Consider the following 18851-nt stretch of genomic DNA (forward strand, 5'->3'; position numbering starts at 1 on the left):
TAAAGAAATCAACCGATGTTCTTTGTTTCTATTTTCACCTCCAGGACTTAGGTAAGTCTTGGAGTAGGACAAGAGACTGAAACTGAGCTGAAGGTTTCTGCCAGAAGCAGAGAAGCCAGTAGCCTCATGGAGCTGAGTTTGGGGTTCCCTAAGTAGCCAGAATTTGCTGAGCCAAGATCCTTGAGAGAAGGAAGATACAGTGAAATTATTTTAAAATTTGTTTTCCTCTCAAGGTATCTGCTACACAGAGTCAGAGGCTAAGAAGCTAAGCAGGCAGCTCTTTAAGAGGAAGGTGAAATTTTGGGCCATCTAATGATGTTGAAGAGCAAAAATTAAAATTCATATCCCTCTAAGGAAGAAGGGTCCTATAAATACCACAGGCTGTCAGGTGGGATCCCTGCATCACCCTTAAGTGGAGGCAAACCAGAGAGAATGAGAGCTTCATGAAAATTGCCACTTAGCCTCAAAGTAGCCCAGTTCCTGGTTTAAATAAGTTTATCTGCCTTTCTGCTACATTCCAGAGAGTAGAGTGATTTCTCTAAGGAGGAATTAATATTATCTAAAGTGTCTACAATTTTTCTTGCACAAGGTCTACCATTCAAGCAAGAATTACCAGGCATATGAAAAACAGAGGAGCAAGAGAAAAGATACAGGCAACAGAAACAGATGCCTGACTGATCCCGATATTGGAGTTATCAGATATGGACTGTGACTAACATGTTCAAGAAAATAGATGCCAAGATCTGAATTTTCATTATAGAAGTAGAATCTACTTTTTTTTTTTTTTTTTTTTCACTCCGCAAGTATTTATTGTTTACCAATGTTAAATTCAGAGTTCAGCACTAGAATTATTTTGGATTATTAAAACATGATCCATGTGATTTAGGAGCTCAGTTTAGGGCAGAGATGACAAACAGGCCTCATCTTCTTTGGAAGTCATGTCCAAGCTCTTCATGAAAGAGTAACATCATTCATTAGCAATTTCTGTCCTGGGCACTGGGATAGAGACCAGTAGCACAGATGCCATATGTTTCATATCCCTCGAGACAAATGAATATACTCGTTCCTCTGGGTGGTGATAGGGCTTCCAGAAGACTATAAAGATTTGAGCTGGGAAGTTCTTAAGTTGTTAAAAAAAAAAAAGGATGCCCATTGTTCACAATTGCCAAGAGTTGAAAAAATCCAAGTGTCCTTCAACAGATGAGTAGGTAAACAAAAAGTGGTATATACATATGTTCTAGTTTGCTAATGCTGCCAGAATGCAAAACACCAGAGATGGATTGGCTTTTATAAAAGGAGGTTTATTTGGTTACACAGTTACAGTCTTAAGGCCATAAAGTGTCCAAAGTAACACATCAGCAATCAGGTGCCTTCACTGGAGGATGGCCAATGGTGTCCGGAAAATCTCTGTTAGCTGGGAAGGCACATGGCGGGCGTCTACTCCAACATTATGGTTTCAAAACGGCTTTCTCCCAGGACGTTCCTCTCTAGGCTGCAGTTCCTCAAAAATGTCACTCTTAGTTGCACTTGGGATATTTGTCCTCTCTCAGCTTCTCTGGAGCAAGAGTCTGCTTTCAACGGCCATTTTCAAACTGTCTCTCATCTGCAGCTCCTGTGCTTTCTTCAAAGTGTCCCTCTTGGCTGTAGCAAGCTTACTCCTTCTGTCTGATCTTATATAGCATGCCAGCAATTTAATTCAGACCCACCCAATAGGTGGGCCAACACCACCATGGAAATTATCCAACCAGAGTCATCATCCACAGTTGGGTGGAGCACATCTCCATGGAAACACTCAAAGAATTTCAATCTAATTAACACTGATAGGTCTGCCCACACAAGATTACATCAAAGATAATGGCATTTGGGGGACATAATACATTCAAACTGGCACATTCTACCCCCTTGACCCCAAAATGACATTATCTTTCCATATACAAAATACATTCATCCCACAATATCACAGAAACTTAAATCATTTCAGTAACAATAGTTAAGTACAAAATTCCATCAAAATCAATTACAGGTGTGGTCAGTCCTAAGGCATAATTTTCCTTTAGCTGTGGATCTGTGAACTTAGAACAAGTTATGTGCTTCCAGTATACAAAGGAGAGACATTCATAGGATAAACATCCCATTGCCATAAGGAGAAAGAGTAAGGAAAACAGGGTTAACAGAACCAAAACAGTTCCTAAAACCCGCAAGACAAACTCCATTAGATTTCAGAGTCTGAGAGTCATTTACAGAATGATGTTGCATCCTTGGGGCTTAAGAGAGCAGGAGTTTAACCCTTCCTAAGGACCTTTGTGACAGCCCTTTCCTCTCCAAACTCTTGGGTGAGTGTTCCAACATATCCACACATTGGGGAGACCACCTTCTTGGCTCCACCCTCCTCAAACATCGGGGCAGCACCCGGATTCCCTTCCATCTCCGGGGCACATGCTCAACCCCTTCAGAACAGTGGGGTGCCAGCCAGGCTCTCCCCAATTCCCTGGGAATGTGCTCCACCCTTTTTGGGGCTTGGGGTGGCAGAACACTTCCTGAACATCGAGGCGGAAGACCCGCCCTCAACTTCTGGGGCAAACTCACCCTTTCTATGCCTGTGGGCCACTCTGCTCTCCCAGCCTGAGACCTCTTGACTCCAGACCTCAACTTCCATGGCTCTGTCTTTGAACAAATTTTTCCTTCAATTTGTTCTTTGTCTGTCTTCTCCAGTCCAGACTGGCAACGGCTCTGTCTATAAAGATCTCACAAAAATTCTGTTGGCTTCACATGAAGCACACAGGGGTCAAAGCCATCAGACAATAGGACTTCCCACAAATCCTTTCTGCTTAACTCCTTTTTCAATCTTGGCTTGTACTGAAATGGTTGCTGGGTTCCATGTTTGGTTACATATTCACATTGGGCTGTAGCTTCTGGGATTCTGCCCCCTGGAAGCTCATAATTTTCCAAGCCATCAGCTTCTGGTTTCTTTGAACCCAAGAGTTCAATTCTAAGTTTTCCTCTGTCCTGTTGCATTTTACTATAAACTGCAAGGAGAAGCCACGGTACATCCTCCACACGTAGTCTGGAGATCTCCTCAGCTAAGAATTCCATGTTGTCGCTTTCAAATTCTTCCTTCCATCTGACACCAGGACTCAATTTTGCCAAATTCTCTGCCTCTTTAAAACAAGGATCACCTTTCTTCCAGTTTACAACAACATATTCATCATTTCTGTTCAAGGCCTCATCAGAAGTATCTTTAGAGTCCATATTTCCACAAATAGTCTCTTCAAAGCAGTTTAGGCCTTTTCTGTCAAGCTCCTCACAATTCTTCCAGAATCTTCCCCTTATCAATTTAAAAAGCCATTCCAACATGTTTGGTATTTGCAAATTCAGCAGCAAAAACATCCCACTTCTGTGGTACCAAAATCTGTTCTAGTTTGCTAATGCTGCCGGAATGCAAAACACCAGCGATGGACTGGCTTTTATAAAAAGGGATTTCTTTGGTTACACAGTTACAGTCTTAAGGCCATAAAGTATCCAAGGTAACACATCAACAGTCAGGTACCTTCACTGGAGGATGGCCATGGTGTCTGGAAAACCTCTGTTAGCTGGGAAGGAACGTGGCTGGCGTCTGCTCCGAAGTTATGGTTTCAAAACAGCTTTCTCCCAGGACGTTCCTCTCTAGGCTGAAATTCCTCAAAAATGTCACTCTTAGTTGCACTTGGGATATCTGTCCTCTCTCAGCTTCTCCGGAGCAAGAGTCTGCTTTCAACGGCCATTTTCAAACTGTCTCTCATCTGCAGCTCCTGTGCTTTCTTCAAAGTGTCCCTCTTGGCTGTAGCAAGCTCTCTCCTTCTGTCTGATCTTATATAGTGTGCCAGTAATTTAATTCAGACCCACCGAATGGGTGGGCCAACACCTCCATGGAAATTATCCAGCATCATCATCCACGGTTGGGTGGGGCACATCTCCATGGAAACACTCAAAGAATTTCAATCTAATTAACACTGATAGATCTGCCCGCACAAGATTACATCAAAGATAATGGTGTTTGGGGGAACATAATACATTCAAACTGGCACAACATATGATAGAATACTATGCAGCAGTAAGAAGGAACAAGGTCCTGAAACATGACAACATGGATAAACCTTGAAGACATATGCTGAGTGAAATAAGTCATACACAAAAAGAGAGATATTGTATTTTACCACTAATGTGAACTACTTGAACAATGTAAAATAAGTGTCTTATAATATTGAATAGAGGGGACATAGAGATACACAGAAGTTAAGTGAAGGGGGAATGATAACCTAATATATACAGACATGATAATGAGGGTGATCTTAAAGGTATGGGAACGGACAGGGGTGATGAATGTTCGCTAATGGGATTATAAGTATCAGGGCTGCTTTGAAAGCAAACATGATCGAAAGTGGCTATTTAAAGGCATGTATCCCACAGATTAGCACAACAAATATAAATAAGTGTTTACATGATATAATTCTAAAGTATGACACTGGTACAAAGAGTTAACAACAGAGTGGTATATGGAAAAACTACCTATTACATATTATAGACAATATTTAACAGGAATACCTTACCAGTGCTACGCTAATACTAGGGATGAATAATTAGGGGCTGATAAAAGCTTTGGAATGTTTTGTGTTTTGATAATTGTTTAAAACTGAGAGTGATGACGACTGTACAACTAAGTGAAATTAATGTGGGATACTGATTGTTTATCTTTGAGAGAATATATGCTATGTGAAATTAGGAACCCCCTACTTAGTAAGTCAAGCCCTTGATCTTGAAGCTTGCTCTTGTGAAAATTATGGCTATAAAAGGCAGGCTAAGCCTTCCTATGAATATGCCTAAGAGGCACCTCCAGGGATCCTCTTTTATTGCTCAGATGTGGCCTTTCTCTCTCTAAACCCAACCCAGCAAATACCCCGTATGTGGGACATGACTCCCAGTGGAGTGACTCTCTTTGGTGATGTGGGACACAACTCCCAGGAATGAGCTTGGCCCTGGCATCAAGGGATTGAAAATGCCTTCTTGACCAAAAGACGGAAGTGAAAGTTAACAAAATAAGGTTACTGTGGCTAAGAGATTTCAGATAGAGTCTAGAGGCTATCCTGGAGGTTACTCTTACGCAAGCTTCAGCTTATGCAAGCTCCCAAATGGCCACAGTATACCAACAATAGTCCTGAAATACCTAGGTCTGTATCTGAGACTCCATAAAAGTTTTTCTCACTAAGTATATTTTTCAGAAACTTAAATCCACCAGAGTGTTCCTAAACCAGTCAAGTCCTTATACCCAGAGGCAACTACCTCTTTAAGAACATCAACTTACACAGCCCCTTTCCCCATAATGTTGACACCCCTTTTCAATATGAACAAGTTAGGGTGGTCACTGCCTAGACACCCCTGAAGATCGAGCAAGTGATTAAACTAGAGGAAGGGGTAGCAACAGACAAGCCAGGATTTAACAAAGGATTACGAATACTGAATCTTTCTATAAATATTTTTTTTAGATGCTAGGGTATTAGAATAGCTAGAAGGAATTAACTGAAAAGGTAGAACTGTAACCCATAAATTTCTTTGAAATTTGCTCTATAGCTACTCATTAAATTGTACTTTGGAAGTTATCACCTTTCTGTACATATCTTGTATTTCACAATTAAGAAAGAACTGAAACAGAGGAAATGTATCCCATAACATTCTTTGAAATTACCTGTATAACCACTTGTTAAATCATACTTTGAAAGTTATCTCTTTTCTGTATATATGCTATATATCACAATAAGAAAATAACTGAAATTGTGGAACCGTAACCCATAATATTCTTTGAAATTTGCTCTCTAACTCCTTGTTAAAACATACTTTGAAAGTTATCACAGTTCTGTATATATGTTAAATTTCACAATAAAAAATGTATTTAAAAAAAAAAGGATGCCCAAAGAAGTCCAATTGATAAGGAGAAAAATATCATTCAAACAACAGATGGTAGTCTGGTGGGCTGTCCCTCTGTCCACAGGGTTCCTGCAGCAACTCTCCCCCTGAAACGGTGATAATTTCCTCCTTGTGGAAATCAATGAGATCTGTGAGCGTTGCATGGCGATTGGGGTCCACTCCCAGGAAGCTGTAAAAATCCCCCGAGGCATCCACAAGAAAGTGCTTGAACCCCTTCTGCAGGCGGTAGGAGAGGGTGTAACCCCAGATTTTATCACTGACCCGGACAAGAAATGCTCCCTCAGTCATGTTCTCGAGGAGATCTTCTGCATCTTCTCGGCTAATAATTCCATGGAACCAGGAGGCATTGGATTTGGTGTTCCTCTCGAAGCCGGCTCGGTGAGGCAGCTGCTCCTCCTTAAACCAGCGGACTATGACTTCTCTGGAGACCGGACGCAGTGGGCGCTCCCAAGCCCTCGGAGGATGAGCGAGCGGTCCTGGGGCTGGCCCCACGGCTGACGCAGCTGGCTCAGACAGGGCGGTTTCCCGACTCCCAGCTGAGGACGCGCTGCCTGGGGCTCTCTGGAGGGACCCGCAGGAGACTCCGGGGAGAGAGGGGCCCCAGTCCACTGCGGGTTCCACTGCCAGATCCACGCCGCTGCAGGGAACGTGCGCGCCACGCGCAGAGTGGACGAATCTACTTTTAAATATCATTTGGAAATTCTGGAAACTGAAGAATACAATAACTGAAATAAAAAACATAATAGATGTGTTTAACAGGAGATTCAACACAGCAAAGGAGAGGATTCATGCATCAGAAGATAGAGCAATAGAAAATACCCAGACTGAAGAATGGATAGGAAAAAGGAAGGAAAAGGCAGGAAAGAGCATAAGAGACTGTGTCAGGCTGAATAATGGCCCCTGAAAGATGTCCACATCCAAATCCCTGGAACTGCAGATACGTTACCCCTACATAGCAGAAGGGACTTTGCAAATGTTATTAACTTAAGGATCTTGAGATGGGGAAATTATCCTGGATCATCCAGATGATCCTATTTAATCACAAGGGTCCTTACACAGAGGCAAGAGGATCAGAGCTATATCGAGAATATGTACGGACAGAAGCTGAGGTCAAAGAGGAGAGAAGATGCTGCACTGTTGGTTTTGAAGATGGAGGAAGAGGTCACAAGCCAAAGTATGTAGGTGACCTCTAGAAGCTGGAAAAGCCAAGGAAACAGATTCTCCCCCAGAGCCTCCAGAAGGAATGCAGCCTGTCTACCATTTTAGACTTCTGATGTCCAGATCTGTAAGAAAACTAATTTGTGTTTCTTTTAAGCCATTAAGCTTATGGTAGTGTGTTTCAGCAGCAGTATTAAACCCAGACAGAGACTGAGAAACAATGAAAAAAGTCTAACATTCGTGTAACAGCTGAGTATTTTCCCAAACTAATGAAAGACATCAAGCCATGGATTTGAAAAGTACAGCAAACCCCAAGCAGAATAAAAGTAAGTTATTCCACACCTAGACACATCATAGTAAAATTGATGAAAAACAAGGACAAAGAAGAAATCTGGGAAGTAGCCAGAAGAAAAAAGATACATCATCTCCAAAGGAACAATGATAAGACCAATACCTGACTCCTTAACAGAAACAGTGGGGTCTAGAGTACAGTCTTTAAAGTGCTAAAAGAAAATAACTGCCAATCTAGAATTCTCTTCCCAGCAAAAACTTGGTTGAAATTGAATGAAACATTGAAGTATTTCCAGACAGATAAAATAACTAAAGCAATTTATTTTGTGTAGACCCTATTAAAAAACAAATAGCAATCATGCAAAAAAAATTGGTAATTTTTCAAGCAGAAAAAAAAATGATTCCAGATGGAAACCTGAAAATTCAGGGACAGAATGAAAAACAACAGAAAGTATAAATACATGGATAAAGTTAGATTATCATGGACTGTACAAAACAATAATAATAATTTTTCTGTTTGTTTAAATTTTTATTAATTTTATTTACACACACTCCATAGCCACCAAGCATATACACCCCCATCCCCTGGTAACCTCTAATCTACCTTCTGTCCTTGCAGATTTACTATTTCCAGTTATCTCTTATTAATGACATCATTCAATATTTGTCCTTCATGTCTTGCTTATTTCACTGAGCATAATGTTTTCAAATTTCTTCTAAGTTGCACCGTGTCTCAAAACTTCTCATTCTCTTGAGGGTTTTTAGGAATATGTAGAATTAAAGTGCATAACAACAATAACACAAAAGGTGGGATTGCTGTAAATGAAGATAAAATATATCAAGATATTTAGCATTGCCTGGGAAGTGGTAAAATTACTAATTTTTTATTGACTGAAATAAATCAGTGGCTCATGTTGTGACCTCTTGTATAACCATTAAAAGAATGTACACTTAACCTGCTAAAAGGGAGGAGAAAACAGAATGAATAAACTGGATTAAATCTAAAAGAAAGAAAATAAAAGAAAAGGACATATAACAGGTGGGACTGACAGAAAAATATATATTGGTAAATAGAAACCAAATTTTATCAAAAATCCAATTAAAACACAAAGATTGTCAGATTGATTTTTTTTAATCCAGCTGTGTACAGTTTACAAAAAGCATACCATAAAAGTAAGAATGGAGAAAGCTTGAAAGTAAAAGATTGGAAAAGATATGTCTTGCAAACACTAAACAAAAGATGGGATATATACTATACTAATAATACCAAGTAGAATTGAATGTAAGAAGAATGACTACAAGTTGAATAAATATTTCATAACTATAAAAGGTCTTTCTACAAGGAAAATATAAGAATTATAAGTTGATATGCATTTGATAACTTAGTTCCAAAGATATAAAGCAAAATTTGACAGAATCAAAAGGAAAAATGAAGCTACAATTATAGCAAAATTGCTTAACACGTCTTTTTCAATGACTAATACAACAAGGCAGGTCAATAAGGATATAAATCTGAACAATGAACAAACTTGACCTAATTGACATTTATAGAGTACTGCAACAAGAGCAGAGTATACTTTTTTTTTTCAAATTCACAGGGAACTTATACCAAAATATATTATCTCACCAAATTTCACCCATAACCACAGTAAAATTGAGCTAGAAATGGGTTATAAAACAATAACTAGCAAACCCCCAAATGTTTGGTGTAACAATATTTTTTAATAACCCATTGATCAAAAGATAAATCACAATGGAAATTAGAATATATTTGCAGTAGAATAGTAATGAAAATACTACATATCAAAATACGTTTGAATCAGCTAAAGCTATCCTTGATGGGAAGATACATCCTTAAATGCATATATTAGAAAAGAAAAAGTCAAAAATCTGTGATCTGAGTAGCTATCTCAAGAAGTTAGAAAAAGATCAGCAAATTAAACCCAACGTAAGTAGAAGAAAGGAAATGATAAAGAGAAATTAATGAAATGGAAAACACGTGTACAATAGAAAACTATCAAAAAAAAAGGAATGAAAAGAGGTCTACATTTCTCTACAGATTCTGCAGATACTAAAAATGTAAAATGATATTGTGAACAATATTCTCCTGTAACTCCTATATCTAGCCTCCAACATGACATTTTGTCTCAAAGACATCTTAAATGAGCATGTCCAATCAAACTCTTGATCATTTCTTTAAATTTTCTACATCTCCAGTCTTCCTTATCTTCATGAACAGAATATCTGTCTACTAATTCTCAAGTTAGAAATTTTGGGATCATTCCTGAGACTACTAACTACCTCACAAACACCCCCATCCAGACCACTACAAGATTGTTGATTCAAACTCATAAATATATCTCAAATCCACCCTCTTTACTACATCTCCACTGCACTCCCCTATTCTAAGCAACCATCATGCTGTGGTGGGCAGTTGTAGTTGCCTTCCAACTAGTCTTTCTCGATCATTCTTCTTTACACAGAAGTCTGAATGGTCTTAAAAAAAACAAGTATCACTTCATGCCCCTCCTTAAAGCTCCTATTAAGTTTGCTGTCTACTTTGGGGAAAAGCCAGATCTTTAACATAGCCCATCTTAGTCTCTGCAAGATTTGGTTGCTGTCTACCTCTCTTCATTCTCCTTTCTTACTCATTTTTCTCGACCCCACTAGCCTTCTTTCACTTCCTCCAAAACATCTAGTTCTTTTTCACCTCAAGACCTAGTAAGCTAGTTCCTCGGTGTGGAGTGCACCTATGTAACATTCAGCCCTCAGTTCATGTGTTACTTCATTCAGAGAGTCCCCCAATCTTAATTATATCTCCCACTGTTATTCTGTAGCTTTCTGTTCTTTTCCTTCATAGCATTTTTCACAATTTTACATTTATTTACTGGCATATTTTGGTTATTGTCCTTCGCCTCAAACTGTAATTTTCATAAGTGCAGAGACAACTTGTTCACCATTGTATTCCCTGTGTCTTAACAGAGTACCTGATATATATTATATGTTTAGTACCTATATCATGTATGAAAGAAATGTAACATGCCACTTTAGATAAACTATAGGTAGGGAATCATTTTATAAGTGTGTCCTGTAACCTGGGAGCATGAGAGGTTGCTTGTTTCCTCCAATTTGGTGCTTTATTTCTTCCAAGTTGTTCTAGGAGAAAGGCACCGGGTAATCATTGTAATGTCCTGGAGACGATTTTTTATTATTAGTCTTCTCAATAATGTATATTTTATATGTTACACTAATCTGGCAGTGGCAGGCAAATTTTACTTAGGCCCACAGAGGAACCACACCTGTCCCATTTTTCAGATAGGAGTTCTTGTAAAAAGAGGCAGAGAGTTCTCAGTGGCAGTTTTAGCCAAAGAACTTGCCTTGTTTTCTAAAACTCAAATTTTCTTTTAAACATTTGTGTTCTTCAAAAGAAGGGTAGTCTAATTGCATTTGTTTGCTACAGAGATTTATGGTATTGTTTACATAAAGATTATTAGCTGTTTTAGTTGTGTAGATATGCCATTATACTCCCACAGTAACTATATGATGTCTTTTGATCAGAATAAGGCAAAATGACCACATTTCACAATACTAATGTCTTCATATATATTTTATAATATATATAGAGCTATTATGATTTGTTAATACAAAATATTCCATGTTTTCTTAGAGAGTTTGAGTTGGCTTTCTTCATCTTAGACCTAGTTTTTAATTAAATGATTGTTTTGAAAGCTGATTTCAGTAAAATGAGATGCTTAATTTTATGTTTGATAGAATATTATAAGTCCAACAATTTGAAACTGTTTTCAGGCCATTAACATTTCTGAAACACATGGAAAAAAATGCCTGCTTACTACCAATTTCAGACCACATAAATTTCATTTTGGGAGGAAATATTATAGAGATTTATCAAATTTCTTAATATTTAATAAACAAGGTATTCTTGTTTATTCCCAAAGTCCATATAGCATGCTTAGAATTCTGTGAACTGAAAATATATACTAAATGTTTAATGCATGTTAGCAGGTTCAGAGCCCTGGTGGTGAAGGGGTGGAACAAGAAGAATGGGAATTTTGAAGGCTTAGAAAAGGCCAAGTTTCTAACTATAGTATTAATGTATTCTACCTTTAGCAAAATTTTATTTTCTCTGAGTGAAATAATTTTTAAATTTTCATCTATTTATTGATATTTACAGGTTTACCAGAGACTCATAATTGTTCTCAGGTCAATAAAATTGGGAGCTCATAAGAGTTTATAAATGTCTGCTGCGGGGTATGACTAAATAAGTTTCTGAATTTCATAATCTTCTGGTTGCTGTTGCAGGCTCCTTTTTTTTTTCAGTTTTTAAAATGTAGATCACTGACTCTAGAGCAAGTGCAAGAATATGAGGAATATCAAAGTTCTTTCTATAGTACTGCTATAATATGCAAATATACTGCATCATTGTTATAGGGGGTTAACTACAGGAAACTGTCAGCCATATATAAAAACAGTCTTCTCAAGCTAATTGCCAATTTAGGGACTATATTAAATAAATACAGTGGAGTGGTTTTTATATTTATTTCTAAAAGGGAGAAAGAGCAGCTTTATTTTGCCAGAAAGACAGTTTTAGCTGCTAGCCATTTATATCCTAGCAAAATGCACTACTTGCAAAATTCTGATTAACAGATTTCTTCTCCCTGGCGTTTAATTAGAATCTTTCTCTAGCAATACATGATAGTGAGGGAAGTTAATAGATTCATATATTGTACCAGGAAGGATTTGGGTCAACTCTGTCTTTCTAGCTTTCAGTCTTTACTAATAATGTGTCTTCTCTTACTTGTTTAGGAATTGTGTCCAGCAACACCATCACTGGCAAAGAGTAAATGTATTGTTTACAGTCCTTCCCTTCTGTACCTATGTCAGCATGGAGAGAATTGTTTTCCTGTAAAGAGTTTAATGTTTACTTAGATAAGTGAGACCTTATCACGCTCAAAACTGCAACTTAATTTTTGTTTGTAGCTTAATGTCTATTGTGTATTTAGGGTTAGAAATGGTCTCTATTTGTATCCTACCCTTCAATGCTGCCCTTTAGGTGAATATTGTCACCCCAAGGGTTTAGGTGGAAGACTAAGGATGAATTTGTATGATTGTGTCTTTTTATTATAGAATAGAAAATTCCTAGTCAGTAATGAAGCAGCATTTTTATATGTCAAGGGTAATATCCTATTAGTTAACAGTTGATCAACATAAAACAGGCAGCTTGAGTTCAAAGATCGAAATTCAGAACACTTTTTTAAGTAGGGCAGGTGAATTTAGGTTTAGTAGTGCATAATTTTTTTTTTTTTTTTTTAAATCATCATTTTATTGAGATATATTCACATACCACGCAGTCATACAAAACAAATTGTACTTTCGATTGTTTACAGTACCATTACATAGTTGTACATTCATCACCTAAATCAATCCCTGACACCTTCATTAGCATACACACAAAAATAACAAGAATAATAATTAGAGTGAAAAAGAGCAATTGAAGTAAAAAAGAACACTGGGTACCTTTGTCTGTCTGTTTCCCTCCCCTACTTTTCTACACATCCATCCATAAACTAGACAAAGTGGTGTTTGGTCCTTATGGCTTTCCCAATCCCATTGTCACCCCTCATAAGCTACATTTTTATACAACTGTCTTCGAGATTCATGGGTTCTGGGTTGTAGTTTGATAGTTTCAGGTATCCACCACCAGCTACCCCAATTCTTTAGAACCTAAAAAGGGTTGTCTAAAGTGTGCATAAGAGTGCCCACCAGAGTGACCTCTCGGCTCCTTTTGGAATCTCTCTGCCACTGAAGCTTATTTCATTTCCTTTCACATCCCCCTTTTGGTCAAGAAGATGTTCTCCGTCCCACGGTGCCAGGTCTACATTCCTCCCTGGGAGTCATATTCCACGTTGCCAGGGAGATTCACTTCCCTGGGTGTCTGATCCCACGTAGGGGGGAGGGCAGTGATTTCACCTTTCAAGTTGGCTTAGCCAGAGAGAGAGGGCCACATCTGAGCAACAAAGAGGCATTCAGGAGGAGACTCTTAGGCACAAATACAGGGAGGCCTAGCCTCTCCTTTTAGTAGTGCATAATTTTATGAACTGTTTTGGAAAGTAGTGAGTAGAGTATAATGATTGTGAGGACTTTTTTTTTTTTAATTCAGTTTTATTGAAATATATTCACATACCATACGATCATCCATGGTGTACAATCAAATGTTCACAGTATGATCATATAGTTATCACCACAATCTATTTCTGAACATTTTCCTTACATCAGAAAGAATAAGAATAAGAATAAAAAATAAAAGTAAAAACAGAACACCCAAACCATCCCCCCGATCCCACCCTATTTGTCATTTAGTTTTTAATCCCCATTTTTCTACTTATCCATCCATACGCTAGATAAAGGGAATGTGATCCACAAGGTTTCCACAATCACACTATCACCTCTTGTAATCTACATTATTATATAATTGTCTTCAGGAGTCCAGATTACTGGGTTGGAGTTTGGTAGTTTCAGGTATTTACTTCTAGCTATTCCAATACATTAAAACCTAAGAGGTGTTATCTATATAGTGCATAAGAACGTCCACCAGAGTGACCTCTCAACTCCATTTGAAATCTCTCAGCCACTGAAACTATTTTGTCTCATTTTGCATCCCCCTTTTGGTCAAGAAGATATTCTCAATCCCACGATGCCGGGTCCAGATTAATCCCCGGGAGTTATATCCTGCGTTTCCAGGGAGATTTATACCCCTGGGAGTCAGGTCCCATGTACAGGGGAGGGCAGTGAGTTCACCCACTGAGTTGGACTAGCTGGAGAGAGAGGGCCACATCTGAGCAACAAAGAAGTACTCAGGGAGACTCTTAGACGATTGTGAGGACTTTTTTCCTACAAAGTACTTAAACTGTTAATTTTCTTTTCAAACCGTACCCCCTTAGAGGGTAGGGAGTGTATGTGTTTAACCTAGTGTGGTGCAACACTCAGGTGGGCTTCATGTGTATTGTTTGAGTACTTAATAGATTTGCATAATAACAGATAAGTTCTAGCTACAGGTATGAACTTACTTTACTATGATCTGCTCTATACTCTGCTCTCTTTGTCTTTTAAGCAAATCACATCACCCAAAACTTATAACCTATTTCACAACAATTGTGCTGACGTGATTTGAAAGTCAATGGAAAGAAGATTGAAATTTTACTGGCACCATGGGATTTCATGGCTTCTCCTACCTTACTTTGTAATGCATGTATAAAGCACTGAATGGCATTCACTCTCAAGAGGTTTTGGAGTTGATCATAACAGAAATGTATTGGAGAAAAGATAGATACCATAATTAAAAGGCTTATGGGAGAGAATAGAAATAAATCTATCTTATAACCTGTTAATTTGAAGATTTAAACAATGTGTTTAAATATGATACTGGAAAATAATCTTCCTAGTTTGAAAGTTGAGTAAGCTCCATCATAAGTAGTTATATAAATTGAGCATTAGATCTTATGGTATTCGTTTTTTTCATCACTTCTTAATAATTGTGTTACTTCCTGAACATCTGCTATATGATATATTTTTATTGTTCTTTACTTAAAAAGAAGAGTAGGGCAGGGCTGCATTTTTTTTATTGAGTATTTATTGACTTTAATAACAGTTTTATTAGCAAGTCAGCTGGATTCTACTCCCCAAAGGGGTAAAGATATTTGTAAGATGTTTCATGCAAGAACGAATTGAGGATATTTACCAAAGATGAAAATTCAGTTGTGTGAGGAAGATTAGTTGTTGGTTTTTTTTTTAATACAAATTTTTCATGTTCTGTTTCATTTAAACATGTCAAGATTCCTTTTCCTGACCCCAAAACTGGTTTAAAAGTGGTCATTCACTATTATGGGGGACAAGCATTATTGTTTATTCTAATGATAAAATTATGTATTTTATTTTTGTAAAACATTCAAACAATACAGAGAAGTTTAAAAGGAAAAAGTAAAAATCACCTGAAGGCAGTGGGTAGCCTCTTGGATGATTTTAAGTAAGGAATAGCATGCTTAATTAGATTTATGTTTTAGAATGATCACTCTGGCAGCTGTATGGAGACATATTGGGGGCAGGAAGGACAGTTTAGAGGTTATTGGAGTAATCAGAGCAAGAAAAATAAAGGCTTAAACTGACAACGTAATTAATGGGAACATAGAAGAAGGAGCATAGATTCAACTAGGTTTAGTGGGAGATTGAGTATGGGAAAAAGAGCAGGGGAAATGTTAAAAAGTACTCCCAGGTTTTTATTCTGAGTGAGAGAGTAGAGTACCCTAAACTGACATAAAGAATATGGGTGATAAAACAGAATTTGGGGAGAAAATTAGGGATTCAATTTTTAACATGATAAATTTGAGTTGCTTATGGCACACCAAAGGAAGATATCCTTTAAGCAGTTTGAGATATAAGCCTGAAATTTAAAAGAGGTTAAGTTAGGTATCATTATAAGTATATGTGATTGTTGAAACACTGGAACTGAGAGAGAGCACTAGGAAAACATGTAGAGAAAGAAGAGGGCCAAAAGCTGAAGGAATGACTAAAGAGATGGGGAAAAAAAATAAGAGGATGGTATACAGGAAACAATGGGAGAAGAATTTGAAGACGAAAATATTACTCAAATACCAGTTAAAAACCAGTTTGGGTGAAGATTTTTTTAAATGTTGAAATTAGCAATTTTGAGGTTATGGTATCTTTGAAAATCTGGTAGATTAACTTGGTCCACATTCTGTGGATATGGACACATTGTAAATATGATCTCTTCAAGATGTTATTTCAGTTAAGTTGTGGCCCAACTAAATAAAATTAGGCATTAATTGGATTACTGGAGTCCTTTATAAGCAGAGTGAAAGAGACAAGCTGCAGAGAACAGCCAGAAGCTGGAAGTCAGGGGAACCCAGAAGAGGAAGGAGAAGATGCCACCATGTGCATTGCCATGTGACAGAAAAGCCAGGGAACGCCAAAGATTGCTTGCCAGCCAAATCATACCAACCCCAAGAGAAAGCAAACCTTCTAGCCTCTGAAACTGTGAGCCAATAAATTCCTGTTATTAAGCCAATTCATTGCATGGTATTTCTTTTAGCAGCAAGGAAACTAAAACAGAGTGCAATCAATAGAATGAGTTAGGGATGGAAACCAGTTTACTGTGGGTCAGAATGAGTAGTTAGCAAGACTGACTAGTATGATCTTTCAAGAAGCTTGGTTATGAAGGTAATTGAATAGGCAATTGGTAGAAGAGAACATAGAAATTAACAGAGGGTTTTGTTGAGTTCTGCTTTTGTTTTTTTCTTTTTTAGGAGAAGATTATCCTTTATATCTGAAGGAAAAAGTATAGTCATTGTTGCAGAAGAGGTTAAAATGATAGTAAGTGAATCAAAGTCCTAGAGAGGTATCCACAGCATGGTGTCTTCCATGGAGAAGACAGGTACTTACACAAGAAATTACAACCCAAAGTAATAAATAAGATTCCTGTAATCTTATTTATATAATTTATAAATTTCTTCCTTAAATAGAGGTTAAGTGCCAAGTGCTAAATGAATAAAAGGAGACAGCCAGTAGCTCTAGGGGAGCTGAGAAAAGTTTGATACTATGCTGTCAAATAAATGCTAAACTCAGTCAGATGTCCTCCCACATTTACTTTTTTACTTTGTAAATCAAGGCATCATTGAACAGTGTGCAGCAAAAAGCTGCAGTTAAGAATTGTTGATGAGATTATTTAGATGTATGTAGGATTTCCCTGGTGCAATCTGATATATGTCCTACATTGTCTTCAAGCATTTTATCAGTCCATATGTCTATGCCATCTCCATAGAACCCATCACTTTCATGGCACCTTTTCTCTTGGAGAGCACAGCCACGAAATGAAATGAATATATTCTATATTTAAAATCAAGATTTACTTTGTATAATTCATGTTGCAGATAATCTGAAGTTAATTCTTTCTCTGATAATTGTTCTAGTGTGTTCAGTAAAGTTCAAAACAGTAAGAATATGAGGCTATATCAGTAAAATGGCAGTCGTAGTTATGAAGTGACAGTATGGGCAAACTGTTACGAATTGGCTTTTAAACACAAAACCTGAATGTACTCTAACACACATCATCTTGAGTGTGAGAAAATCTCATTCTGCTTTTACATTTATCTCCTAAACTTTGACTCTGTGGAGACTGAATGCCTTAAAATATACAATTCCATGAATTTTTCAGTTGGCTTTTTAAGGTTATGGAAGTGCTCGTCTGTTTGCCATGAAGTCTATAATGATTTACAACTCTAGGCATAACCAGTCCTTTTCATATGGTCATCCTTATTCCCAATGTCTAGGTCAAAATGATCATCATTGATTCAACTTATTGTGTGTCTAAGAAGTACCTTTCTCATCTTCCAGTCTAAATATTTAACAATCTCCACATTAAGCAATCTCCACATCAAAATGAGCTAGATACCTTTAATGAGGAGCTTCTGATATTCCAATGTGTTAAGCATTGATGTTCCTGCTCTCATAAGAATACAGATGCAGCCAGCTATATACTGTAAATATTGACATACTTTTAAAATTCTTATTTTGGGTAACAATCTACAGACTAGTTTTCTACTCAGAAGTACTTAGAATACTTAAGCTGAAAGAGTACAGTTCAGCAGAAGAATAGAGAAAGGCAAATGAAAGAAATGTGAACTAACAGAAATATAAAATCCTAGAATTTTTAGATCTGAAGGGAGTCTCAGCAGTCATCAGATAAGTCTTTAGATAGTTGAGGGGTTATGATTTGGAAGAAGGAGCACACTTGTTGATATGTCCCCAGAAGGGTAGAATGAGAACTCTCAAGGATGGAAACTCTTTAGGAATAGGTTTGGAGTTCATTGTAAAGAAAAACCTAGTGATCAGAGCTATTCAGAAATGGGAGAAGACATCTCTAAGAAAGATATTAAGGTTGGAGACTGAATCTTGTTTGTGTGGGTGGACTCAGTGACCTTTATGGGACCTTCCAATCCTGGATTTTTTATCTAAACCACTGTTTTTTGTTTTGTTTTGTTTTCCTGGGGGGGGGGTATATACAGTAAAGTGTACAAGTCTTAAATGGACAGGTCAATGAATTTTTGTTTCTATAAGTACCTGTGAATTCTTACAGCATTCCAGGAAGCTCTCCACTCGTACCTTCCCTCCATCACCAAAGATAACTACTATTCTGATTTATGTCACCATAAATCTTGAACTTAATATAAGTGGATTCACAGAATATTTACTCTCATGGGCCTGGCTTCTTTTGCTCGTCATTATGTCCATGACATTCATCCGTGCTGCATGAAGTAGTACATCAAACTGTGTAGTATTCCATCGATCCAGCTGTAGGAATATATTGTAATGTATCTGTTCTACTGTTGATGGACATTTGGTTTGGTTCCTTT

The 18851-nt window shown here is 37.5% G+C and overlaps 2 protein-coding genes across 3 annotated transcripts in view; one reads left to right on the plus strand and one right to left on the minus strand.

The window, feature by feature from the left end:
* HMG20A (high mobility group 20A) overlaps positions 1-18851 on the plus strand; it is a 71805-nt gene that overhangs the window by 10488 nt on the left and 42466 nt on the right. The gene's annotated exons all lie outside the window — the stretch shown is intronic.
* LOC119532751 (SH2 domain-containing protein 4B-like) lies at positions 5829-6651 on the minus strand. Its single transcript, XM_037835076.1, has one exon. The coding sequence runs from the start codon at positions 6649-6651 to the stop codon at positions 5974-5976; it is 678 nt and encodes a 225-aa protein (XP_037691004.1). The 3' UTR covers positions 5829-5973.

This window comes from Choloepus didactylus, chromosome 4 (genome assembly GCF_015220235.1).
Source record: "Choloepus didactylus isolate mChoDid1 chromosome 4, mChoDid1.pri, whole genome shotgun sequence".
NCBI classification, from domain to species: domain Eukaryota; kingdom Metazoa; phylum Chordata; class Mammalia; order Pilosa; family Megalonychidae; genus Choloepus; species Choloepus didactylus.